At 35.4% G+C, this 12,572-nt stretch overlaps 1 protein-coding gene across 1 annotated transcript in view; it reads left to right on the forward strand.

The window, feature by feature from the left end:
* The window catches only part of GALNT5 (polypeptide N-acetylgalactosaminyltransferase 5), a 41,367-nt gene extending 29,077 nt beyond the window's left edge, over positions 1-12,290 (forward strand). The window contains exons 8-10 of the mRNA XM_006921089.2: positions 3,924-4,004; positions 7,336-7,497; positions 9,805-12,290. Coding sequence (XP_006921151.1) covers positions 3,924-4,004; positions 7,336-7,497; positions 9,805-9,945 — 384 coding nt within the window. The 3' untranslated portion in view covers positions 9,946-12,290. The remainder of the gene's footprint in view (positions 1-3,923; positions 4,005-7,335; positions 7,498-9,804) is intronic.
* Positions 12,291-12,572: the final 282 nt, after the last annotated feature.

Genomic DNA, 12,572 nt, shown 5'->3' on the forward strand with positions numbered 1-12,572 from the left:
CCCTCTTTCTTTCTTTTCTTTTCTTTCCTTTCCTTTCCTTCCTTTCTTCTGAATGTAATGGAAAGTTATTGAGGAGGGTTAAGCAATGGGATGACATGATTCAATTAGAGTTTTATAGATTCAAAGAGGGGTAGAAAATGACATAAATTCTTAGACAGTAGCAGAGAAAATTCCAGGGCACAAGGTAATGTACCGAAAGGGAAGAAGTCAAGCTAAGTAGGTTGGATAAAGTGCAAAGCTAGGAAAAAAATCAAGAAAGAGGAGATCCTGGGTGAAAGCTATTTCAAACCCATTCCAGGAGTGAGGCTTAATCTGAAGAGAGTGGCAAGACATGAGGACATTACTATAGAACAGGTTTAGAGATCGTTAATCATGCTTTCACCTAGAGCTCTTCCCTAGTCATTCATATTTTTAATTTCTCTTATTGTTTTATGTCTTATTTAATTTTTACTTATAAATATTCCCAGTATTTTTTTTAAGTTTCTTTTTTCTTCATGCAAGAGGTTCCCAGACTTGATAATCAGTAAGCCTAATCTTTTAAGCAAACTTTTTTCAGCCTCCCTAGAAAGTAGATTGTACAGACCAACCGCTCTCTGCCTAGCAAATCTCCTGATGATAAGGACTAGTAAAGCCATTCTCCTTGATGGTATGGGGAGATCTTGGGAGAGTATGAAAGAGAAAAAACTAGTCAAAAATCTGGTCTCTTTTTATAAAATTCAACTGGTAAATAAGTATATATATATGACCTATTTGTATGTAACTTAATGTATTATCAAATTGTTCTCTTCATAGGTCAAAATAGAATAGTAGGTACTTCAGGGGGTTCAATCCTAGATTTTATCTTAGGTAACTTATAAAGAAGAATACCCTGGATTTATACACTGTACAAAAAAATATGTCTATAAAAATAAATCTACATTCTTAAATTCTATCTCTTGAGCAAGAAAAGAAATTCTCACCATAATAATTTTTTCTGTCTTAACACAAAAATCTCAGCAAGAGCATTACTGAACTTTAACCACCAGAGGGAACTAAAAAACTGTCTTTTGCCTTCTCTGTGAAGAATTTGTTCGAGCTACCGTGAAATTTTTGAAGAGCTCTCAATGAAAATAACCTTCAGCTGATGCCTGAGCTATAATACATCAAAATGCAAAAATATATTTTTAAATAATTTCAACAAATTTTGTCATTCTACTTTTCTATTTGTCTTCTTTACACAAATTTTAATTAAGATGTCATTTGCTACTTTCTGAAGCGAGTGGTAGAGAGCATTATTACCATTTTAAAAAAAAATTGGAATCTTTCTCTAGATGATCTAAACTAAGATTAATCAGACCATTATTTTGTATAGACAATCTTGAAAATTTCCAAGAAAATTAACTATAACTTTTGTTACTTGCTGCACGTTTTCTCTTCTTTCAACCTCCATACTTAGGAATTTAAATCCAGTAAAGCTTTTTTATTTTAATGAAAACAAACCATTTCTTATTGAATCAAAAATATTTGGGATAATATTATAAAAATAACCTCAACAGTAATGTGTATTTAAATAGGATTAAACTATTAGCAAACAGCCTATATAGCCTAAGGTTTAAGAATTCTTTGATAAACTGTGGTGATTCCCACCTCCTAAATTGGAAAATAAAGCAATTCAAAATGAATAATTTAAAATTGATATGCTATCTGATCTTTTTTTAAAAAAAAAGATTAAAATTGTTTACTGTAAAAGCATGGATAAAATTCTTTAAATATAAAATGAATCTATTTTGAAAATCATTCATAATGAGATAAAGAATAAAAGTTCCTTAGCACTTCATAGACTATTTCTGGATCAAGAAAATCAGCTAATTCCATAAATTTCTTCAGTAATCTTTGATAAAAAGAAATGGAAACAAATCTTCAAATGAAGTGGGGGAGGCAAGGATAGAAAAGTTGTTTTTTTTTTCTTATTATTCCTTTCAGTTCTTGGAAAAAGGGATTGTGCAAAATAAATACAAAGGAATCGGTTGAATCCGAGAGTCTCAAACACTGTTCTGGGCAATGTTATTTGTTGTGCTGTCAAGAATAGGAGTCCATATTCAAATATATTTGGCAAACACTCGTATTACACTCCCTCTTGGGGCAGCAAGCTAAACATTAACGTATTAAAGATCCTGAGAGGTTCTGGGAGCAGAGCAACCTCTTCAGCTTTGTTGAAGCCTGTTTTGCAAACCTATTTGAAAGTAAGAGTATTTTCTAAATAATACACAAATACAAGAGTTTCTGTATATCTCTATTAAGATTAAGAGAACAGTTGAGGCACCACTTCCTTTCTTTAATCTCCAAGATCATTCTACCTTATTGCATCTGTTAACTCTCTTCTCAGAAACTCATGGTGGTCCATTCCTTTGATGAGTTCTGCCTGTTTCCATTTACTAATGCTGGATGGTCTCCTCCTATGTGTGTCATTTTAAATTTTAGATAGAGCTTTCTCTGAGGATTCCTGACAGAGATTCTGTCCTAGAATTGTTTTTATGTTCCAGCCACCCCAGAAGTAACCAACCTGGTACTATTTTTATGTTGTTTCTGTGCCTTGAGGATCTGTCAGGGTTCCTATGCAATCCAAGGAAGTGTAAATTTGCATCTCAAGCCCAAATGATGGTCGACTGTAAGGTTGCAGATTGGGAGAATCTAGCTTTCCTGTAGTCTCTCTGCACTTAAAAGGTAAATTGTTTTTCCCAGGACACCATTCCTCTGAGGGTCTAATTCTAGTTTTCATCTTTGTGTGAAAGACAGCAGTTCCACCTCTATTGCTGTCTATGCCCCAGTTTTTCTCCTGTCCTCAAAAATATTTGTCCTTTGCTTACCAATATTTGCAGTTTTACCACTTATTTTTAAGGTTGTTTTTTTTTTTTTTTCCTGCATTTTCCAGTTCCTGAAGAAGCCCCTTACTGCCAGCTAAGCTATGCATGTAAATATGAGGACCAACCCACTGAGCACCGTGTTATAAAGGCTGGCAGTTCTGTGAGCTACACGCCCCATGTCATATGTACCCCAGAGTTAGAGCTCTGTGTTAGGCACCGTGCAACAGGAAGGGGCAAGAGTAGTGTTCCTGGAAACTAAGACCTCACGCGGCCTCCCAGCTCAGGAAGCTTCCCCAAATGCAGACTTGGCTTTGCACAGCTCTTCCAGAAATCAGAGAAGTCTAAATTGTACTATTAACCCACCATCTCGTTAGCCCTGCCCAGGATGTCAAAGAGGGCAAGGGAATCAACATTTTACTGCATTAAACAGTGACTTATAGAGAGCTGCCTCCATGTTTGACCCTGCAAATCCATTAAAAACCTGGGGACCTGCCAGAAAGTGCCTTTAAGCTTGGCTCTGTATTAGCTTTCGTGACTTTCCTGTAATGAATTGTAGCTTGCCTGAGTCATTAGAAAGATTCTGACAGGGAATCAGCTGGAATCTGCTGTTCTTGAAGGATTCAATTTATCTATGATTCAGTGCCTAAGCAGTCATATAGCTTGGAGGGGTCAGCCAGGCAACAGAGCCTGTAACTGTTGGTTTGATTAAATTGCAAATATGTGCATTGGCTTTTAATATATGCATCAGACAAACTTGAGCCAAGAAAATAACTACTTTTCATGCCACCTTTTGCTCATTCCCCATTCAGCATTTCAGGCAAGGGTTAATTAAAAGCTTCTGTTTGTTGGCTCTGTGGCTGAATCACAGGCCTAAATTGACAGATTGAAGCTGTACTTGAGCAAGATTACATTATGTCTCTGTTAGAGATAGCAACCAATAAAATAATATAGTGCTAAGTACTGCTAAGCTATTAACTCTCTTTTAACCTTATTGTGGTTTTATATTCTGTGCTTTCTGAATGTCTTGTTCTACTTTAAAATATTTGTTTTTTAATGCATGTTTTATATTTTGCTTCCTAGCTTATTAACGTGGCCTTGGGTAAATGCATATCCATTGAAAACACCACAGCCATTCTGGAAGACTGTGATGGGAGCAGCAAGGTATGATGAGCTAGAGTTTTCTCTCTCATAATAGGTGCAGTCGATGGTACAGGTATAGTTGATAGGTGCAGGGTATGACACATTTATCATTCACTTGTGAAATTTATTTTTGCCTATAGAAACAATAATTAATTTCTACATAATCATAGGTTGGTGAAAGAAGGTCCATCTCTAAATCTAAAGATAGTGACTGAGGGAGAAAAGGTGTGGGTACTGAAGTCAGCTTATCAAGGGCACAGTTATGGTTCCATCACTTGCAAAAGTGTGTTAACTTTGTAAGTTCTTTAACCCTTAGGTAAATGGCAATGCTAATAGTGCCTACCCTAAAGCGGCTTGTGAGGATCAAATTAGGTAATACATATGAAGCATGTAGAGCAATACCTTATGCATGCTCCATAAATGTTCACCGCTATGATAATAAAGACAAAAAATGAAAATAACGCATTACATATAAAGATAAAATAATAAAGATAAAAGACAATATATTTTTAAATAATTAATCTCAGAGAGCAATTTTATTCTCTGATTCTATTCCCTGCCCCCATTCTTCCACATTTTAAGAGAGTAATAAAAATTGCATAATCCATAATCCATGGTGGAAAACCCCAAAGCAAAACTCCCACAGACTCAGAGCACAGGTGGTTAGGGAGAACAGAGCAGGGTCTCTGCAGTGCTGGAGGTGAGCTCTGGATGATGGCATCTCCCTCTCCAACACATGGTTTTTACCCATTCTCTTTCTGTGGGGACAGCTACCCGTTTAGGTACCAAAGAGGACTCCCAGGAACATTGATTTGTGAGTATAATTCAGTCCCCTAAAGTTGTAAATCACTCTTTGGTAGAGAAATTATTTTTAGATGATAATATAGGCTTGCCAAAACTTGCTTCTTTGCTTCGACTTAGAGATATTGCTTATATTTTCAAGCACATCCCATCATTACCTTCAAAGCTGCTACTAGAATAAAAAGCATTTTTGTCACATCTGTTGCTATAATTCAGCTGTGGATTATAAACTTGAGGCTAAAAAAACTTTTTCTTAATTAGAAAAGAGAATATAGAAGAAAGAGGGAAGTCTCAAAAATAAAAGAAAGAACTTGCACGTATTAACAATTCAAAGAGAAAAGTCATAAATTGTACAACAAAACCACAATTAGTACAAAATATATGAAAGTAAAATATTAATGTAATCCTTCAAGACTCATCATTTAGTGACTTTCTGTGTCTGATTAACCAGTATTCTATCCGAAAACCCAAGTTTTGATCTTGATAACCATTAAGTCTCTGTAGGGGATGCTAGGAGAGAAAGGTATAAATTATGCAGCCCTGGCCTTCCACAAATGCCCTTTTCCCTTTATGTCTTGTTACTCTTTTTTAGCTTTTGCTTCTTGTGGTTTGTTTATCTAATAAAAAGTAAAAGAACATGGAGGAGGTCACCTTATTTTTGCCAGAATTAATGAGACTTTATCAAGTCAGCGACTATAACATTTATCAAAAAAAAAACTCAAAAGGAATAAAATCTTAGGGTTGAAACATCAAGCCCTACTTTTCACCTTACCTAAAAATTCTTTTTAGTTACCTTTTCAACTAGTGAAATGTCTATTTGCAAGGTAATATCTGTTTTTCTTAGTAGCTACATAGCTTCCTAGTACTATGACATACATCATCCTGTTGATGTAAGAAATGTTCAAACCTATAGAGAATTTTTATGAGTTTATTTGAGCCATACTGGTGACATATACGGCGGAGTAAGATCTCGGATGCTCCAGAGAATGACAGTTTTACAATTTCTTTTATGCTTTTGAAATTAAGGAGAGAATGTGAGGAAGATTACATGAAGGGAAGAGAAAGCAAGGCAGGGATTGGATTATAGGATCCTTAAGGGGACTGTACTCTCTTGCTTTAGGAGGAGTCTAAAAGGGAGCATCTCAAAAACGTGTCAGCCTAGATGCACAGAAACAATGGACAGGGCTTGCTTAAGGCAAAGATGAGCCTTTTGCTAAAGAAGTTATATGCCTGGGGCATGAATACCTACCATGACCTGCCCAGTTAGAAATTTACAATGACATCACTCTGCGAGGTTACTTTCTATAGAACCCTTTCTCTTTCAAATTCTCAAATTGCAATGTGCACACAAATCACCTAGAGAGTTTGTTACAATGCTGGTTGTGATTCCGTAGGTCCACGGGGCAGAGACATTGTTTCCAACTAGTTCCTAGGCTGTGCCCTCAATGGTCCATCCAGTGCAGAGGTCTAACCCAATGACATACTTGTCAATCTAAATTAAATCTCAGTTGAGTTACAGATGATTCATTTGATAAAAGTATTTAGATAGATCTTACCAGCATTCAGTTTTTTTTCTAATATGTTTATGTTGGTGCAAAATAACAAATTTCCCACAGACTCAGAGCCTCAGAATAAATTGGCCAAGCAGATAGCGCAGGGTTGTAAACAATTAGAGAAAATATTTATAAAAGTTGAAAACGTGCTTCCATTACCTGAATTGGTATTTATCCTAGACACTGGCAACTCCCCAAAACTGACTTCTCCAAGAACGATTCCTCTGAACTGGGGGATGGCCACAGAACAGCAACCTGATGATCCCTAGTTCTATCAGCAAAGAAAGACTCTTAACCTTTTCTACAATGAAACAAAATTTTCAGAAGCCCAACTGCCTAGACAGTCTGAAACAAAGAAGCATAATCATTTTCAACTAGGTAATTTAAGGCTGACTAGGACCTCCCTGTAGTCCCAATGGCTTTGGGTGGTAATCCTGTAGGGGTTTGAATGTCCCAATGTTCCAAGCACCAGGAAGCATTGTCTGGAATTCAGAATACCTGAAATGACATCCATTTACAGATATGTATTAACTGTACAAAATAATTTGTATTATTGCAGCTAACATTTATTGAAGGCTAACTGTGTGCTAGATACTTAACAGTCATAACACATGCTTCTGAGATAGATACTATTGCTATATCCCATTAAAAATGAGATTAGACAGGATAAATAATACGCCCATACTGATGCAGGACAGGGCAAATTCCCCCAAGCTGCGGGGAGCTCAAGACCTGCACTCGAGGAAGGATTCTTGACTGAGCATAGAAAAGAATTCAAGCGCATGCCAGAGTTAGAGTCAAAACGAAAATTTATTAGAGAAGGACAGAGAAAAGACCAAGACAGAAAAATCAAAGACAAGTGGCAGTACCAGGATTTGAATATAAAACATCTGACCAGAATGCCTATATTCTTAAACTTCGCTTACACAAATGTTTGACAAAGCCCTTACTTGTATTTACTGCTTGAAGTGACCTTTCCTTGTTCATTTCTTCCACAGCTTCAGCAGTTTAATTACACCTGGTTAAGACTTATTAAACATGGAGACTGGTGCTTGGCTCCTGTCCCTGATGGTGGAGCACTGAGACTGTACCCTTGTGATAACAGAAACAAAAGGCTAAAATGGCTGCATAAATCAACATCGGTCTTTCATTCAGAACTGGTAAGCAAAATATTTGTACCTCTTTACCACAAATCCAACTTTCAATTAAATGGGATATAATACCCTCATTGTCAGCTTCCTCAATCAGAAGCTTTAAGTGCCTTTGTGACTATACAGGCAGTGTAAAAGTTCATACACAGAGATAAACATATTTTTGTAAATTGTCAAGTCCTTTTTTTATATATATGGAAGTCACCAGGTTATATATAAATAGAAGTCACCAGGTTCTCTTGGTTATATTGTTATCATCACCTATGTTTCTAAAAGTCATTTGCTTCAGTCAATTAATGCCAAAAGTTGGACTTACAGGCTAGAATTTGTTCTCACTGGTTACCAGAAAAGCTTATAGAAAAAGAATATGGGAAAAGGAAGAAGCAGTGTGCTTCCTACAAGCTCTGTTCTTTAGTATGAATCCGGTTCTACATTCTGCATACAAAGAGGCTTTTTTTCTTTTTTTCATATCCTTGGGTTTCCAGAGACCTGGGCTTTCTGGGGTTGCTGGAGCCAGCTCCCATCAGCTTACAGGAGTTGGTTGTGTTCAGCTCTTGGCAACTTCACATTCAGTTATACTGCTTTGGTAACTCGAAACCAGCCACAATGAGAATATTTACATTCATGCTACAAATCAAGGGGTATTTTTCCAGAGGTCCAGTGATTAAATTCATATTTATCAAAACACCCCTGCTCTACCTTAGTCACTCAAATTCCTCTCAGTTTTTCCTAATTTTATTTTAACAGGGTACAAAGTAAAAATGTTGGTATAGGATCTTGGAGTGGACTGCCTTCTCAAATTTTCTGTCTCACTAGGAGGTAGCCACCAAATCCACTAAGTAAATTGAGTGTATAAAGACCATCATTTTGTTTAGAGATGGCTCTAAAGTAAGCACACTTTTTTTTTTTCTTGGAGTGCCTCCATCCTTTTGATGTCACAGCCAGTAACTATTCTCTTCAGGATATTGTTCTTCCTGCCCAGGGTCAAAATCAGGGCCTGAGCCCTGTATTCTCCAGTCTTTCTCCCTTTAGATTTTATCTGCTATTTTTCAATTCCATCTGGACAGGTTTTTTTTTTTCTCTCTCTCTTTAGTTATAATGATTATTATTGAGTTATTCAAAAAACTTAGGAATTGCTAGTATACAAGCTGCTAATTTTAGGTTGTATAGTGTTGTAGAAATCCATAAATGTCTATCAAATAAATTACATTTTACCTTCTGCTTCCTTAACCCTGTGTGAAAAGAGGGAGGGAGCATGAGAAAGAGCATGAGAAAGGGAGAGAAGGAGAGAGAAAGAGAAGAAGAAAAAGAAAAGAGAGAGAATATGAGAACAAAAACACAGTCCTTATCTCCAGAAGTGAATCTGAGAATAAAAAAGATATTAGGCTGGTGAGAAAATATTCAGGAGCAGGCAGTCCTAAAATCACATCGGGCTTATTAACAAACTGGGTTAGCCATATTGAGAACATAAGACTCCATTAGCTGATTTTTATATACATCTAATTTTGGTCTTCCTAAATGATAAACTAATTTGCAAAGAAGTGATTTGATTAAGATGAAAAAATTAGAAAAAGAAGAAAGAAAATTGTCAAGATATTTACCTCCATGACATTTAGCAGCATGAAAAGAGGAGCTCAAGGCAGAAGGCAGCCATGTAATATGTTCCCCTACTTTGTAAAGCTATGCTCTCCTACCTTCTTTGTGCTTGTGACTTTATAACACATTACATTCTTGAGAATAAAGCCATGAGCAAGTAGATTATCAATGATTTCTAGGATAGCAATAAATATTAAGGAATAATAGAACCCTCTGAAACACTTTTGACCTTTTTCCTAATTATATCTGTATTTTCTGGACATCAGGAATTATGTACTCAAAGATTATGGTAGGAAGCTCATAAATAAAATATATCATTTTTTGTATAGCACTTTGTATTCCAAATTTGCATTCTAAGGCATGGACTTAATTAAGAAATTAGCTCATTATTTGTAATGGTGTGTGTTTTTTCTTTACCACCTTAAGTGAGGGAGCCATCATCCATCAAATATAGTAAATGCCATCTGGAATTATTTTCTTTAAATAATATCTTAATCAGCTATGTGATCAGAAAATTTATCTTTGAGGTATGAGAACTTAGTCTCAGATAGAGACAACTTAATATTATCCAAAGCCTGTGTTCACGTTATTAATTTAGTTTGGGATAATTCCTAAAGAATCTAAAATATGAATACCTATCTTTTTTTTATTAGTTTCGATTTCCTTACTCAGTTGTCGAGATCATTGTGTGGTTCATTCTCAGATCTACCTTCTCTCCAGGTGAATCACATTGTTTTTGGAAACTACCATCAGTTATTATGCTTGGAAGGAAATTTTTCTCAGAAGACCCTGAAAGTTGCTGCTTGTGACCCAAAGAAGCCATATCAAAAGTGGAAATTTGAAAAGTATTTTGAAGACTGAAGAGGAACTGATGTTTTCATCTCGTAAACCCATTAGATACTGTGAAAATAATAGTGGACTTGATGACTGTATTTTCCCATGGTAATTTAAACTTTTAAAATTAATAACATTTGAGTGGAAGATTTAAAAAGTCACAATATTTGAGATTCCAAAATTTAACTCAGGGAAAAAGTCCAACATTTAACTGGAGTCCTTCTTCAGTACTAGGTGGCCCTTTGAATCGCCTACTTCCTGCCCTGTACTAAAAATCAGCTTGTAAATTTCTCTGTGCAATCTATCAGGTACCAGGAAATGAAGACAGAAGTACTTGGGGAAGTATGATGATACTCATGATGACTATATTTGACAATATCATCTGTTTTGGCCCACAAGTAGGTTAAAATCAGTGTCGACAGTGTCCTTTATTTACTATTTTTTATCAAAAAAAAAAAATGACTTGAGTCTCTATGGCTGAAAGGCCTCATAAATTCACAGCTCTCTCCCTATAGACTACATGCATGTTTACCTTAAAGTTTGAAATAGTATTAATATAATACTCCTTGATGGCAGGATTTTTTGATCTAGATTACTACATAATGGTTTTTACCAATCTAAGTCAGTGGAAAAATTTTTTAAGTGAGGAAGTCAAATGTTTATTTAGTTCTAGTAATGGACATTTTTTCAGTTCATTTTGTGCTTTTAAAACTACACTGAAAAAAATAATCATACTAGTAACTTCCTAGACTTATGTAGATGTTAAAAAAGAAACAAGAAAAGGCAAAGTAAAAGAGACTGATCCCAATACACTGTAGTAACCTAAAATACATTTAATCATTGAACATACTCTAATGCAAGAATAAATTAGGGGAGTTGAAAGGAAAAAAAGCAGAAATAGAGCACTGAAAAATATTAAGACTCTTTATTATAAAATACTACCTTAGATTTAACAGCATTCATTGGGATGAAGTACGTTAAAAATGGGCTCTAAAGATTTCAAAGTAGAAATAAAATGAAGGAAACATAATAAAATGGGAATGGGATTAGGTAAGCAACCCTCTGGAAGAGAAGCAAGAAAAAATTACCCTAGACTTGGCCCAAAAGGAGAGGGGATCCGGCACCTCTATGAGGGAGGAATAATAAAGCCCTAGATGTGGACCTGATGGTAACACAGATAAATTTGGGGAGAAGTTCAATATTTCTTTGATCTAAATTGAGCCCCTAATCTTAGGTATGCCAATACTTAGGCATATCAGAGAAGATCTTTGAAATCTTGATATACTTTACATTCATTTTGGTAAGAAAATAGACACATTACCTATCTAGAAATCTCAGGCTAGTCGATGAGAGGATCAGGATTAGAAAATGCATCTCCAGAGACAAGTCTCATTCGATTGCCCCAGGCCACTGGCCTAAACAAATCTGCTCCACAGCATTTTTTTTGAAAGAGATCCATAAACTGTATCTCTTTTTTGCTGGTATTGGGTCTCCAGTGGATAACCATGCAATATGCTTGTTAATATTTAAAAAAAGAAAAAGAAAAAAAAAACTGTTCAGTTGAGCTGATGATAAAACTGGGAGTCTTTAGTTCTGACTTCCTATTTAAAATTTATTTTCACTCTCAATTAAATACACAAAAGCAGAGAGATAACTAAGAATCCAAAAGGGGGAACAGTTTTGCATATTTGTATTATATTTAAGGGTTTTTCCCCCCAAATAATTGACATTGAAGATGAGATGAGAGAATGACTAGAAAATGAGATAATTCTTTTCAAAACAGAACTATGAGGGGGATAAAACACACGTCAGTTGCCAAATGCCTAATTGAATTGCTGACCAAAGTGAATATGTTGGGTGCCTCATGCAGTTCTTCAAGTAATTAAAAGATGTTGAAAGGTTATTTTCCCCCAGTCTAAAGACTCTATTTTTATTCAAAAACAGTTTCTACCAAAAACTTCAACTCTATTCAGAAAATAATGAATTATGTTTTGGATATACTTAACTTCAGGTATACCAGCAGAAGAAATTTGAATGAATTTCACAAAAAAATACCTTCTACAATCTGTTCAGTGTATGCTCTTCCCGATGTTACCTTGAGATACTTATTATATAAAGCTATACTTAAACCTCTGTTATCAATATAAAAAGGGTTGTTCTCATACACCACATGTTAGTTCTTGGGTAGATAAAAACAGCTCTTAACATGTATTTACTTAATTACTCTAAAACAAGGAACTAATCTTTAGTTGGGAACCTTATAGGCCTAACCTTAACAGTACCGACTAATTGTGAAACCTATTACCAACATTTTTTTAAGCATTGCCCTCTAAATTTGTTTTCAGAAGACTGTAATAAAGCTATAAATGCTACAAGATCTTCTGGTACTTCTAATAAGAAGCCCTTGGATGGGATAAATTAGGGTCCTTATCAGCCCTGAATTTTTCAATTGGAGGCTATGTCTTGGGGACTTCAGAGTTTTCTCTGGATAGGTTTGAGCTGTTGCCTTTCTTTAAAAAATGGCCATGCATCTTGTTACCTTAAACAGAAGCATAGCTTTGACAATATATTACAAGACTTATTTGATCAAAAACTAATTTACCAAACTCATCTGAGTGCTTCTGAGCCTTTCGGTTTGCTTTTTTTTTTTTTTC

This window comes from Pteropus alecto, unplaced genomic scaffold (genome assembly GCF_000325575.1).
Source record: "Pteropus alecto unplaced genomic scaffold, ASM32557v1 scaffold3, whole genome shotgun sequence".
Classification (NCBI taxonomy): domain Eukaryota; kingdom Metazoa; phylum Chordata; class Mammalia; order Chiroptera; family Pteropodidae; genus Pteropus; species Pteropus alecto.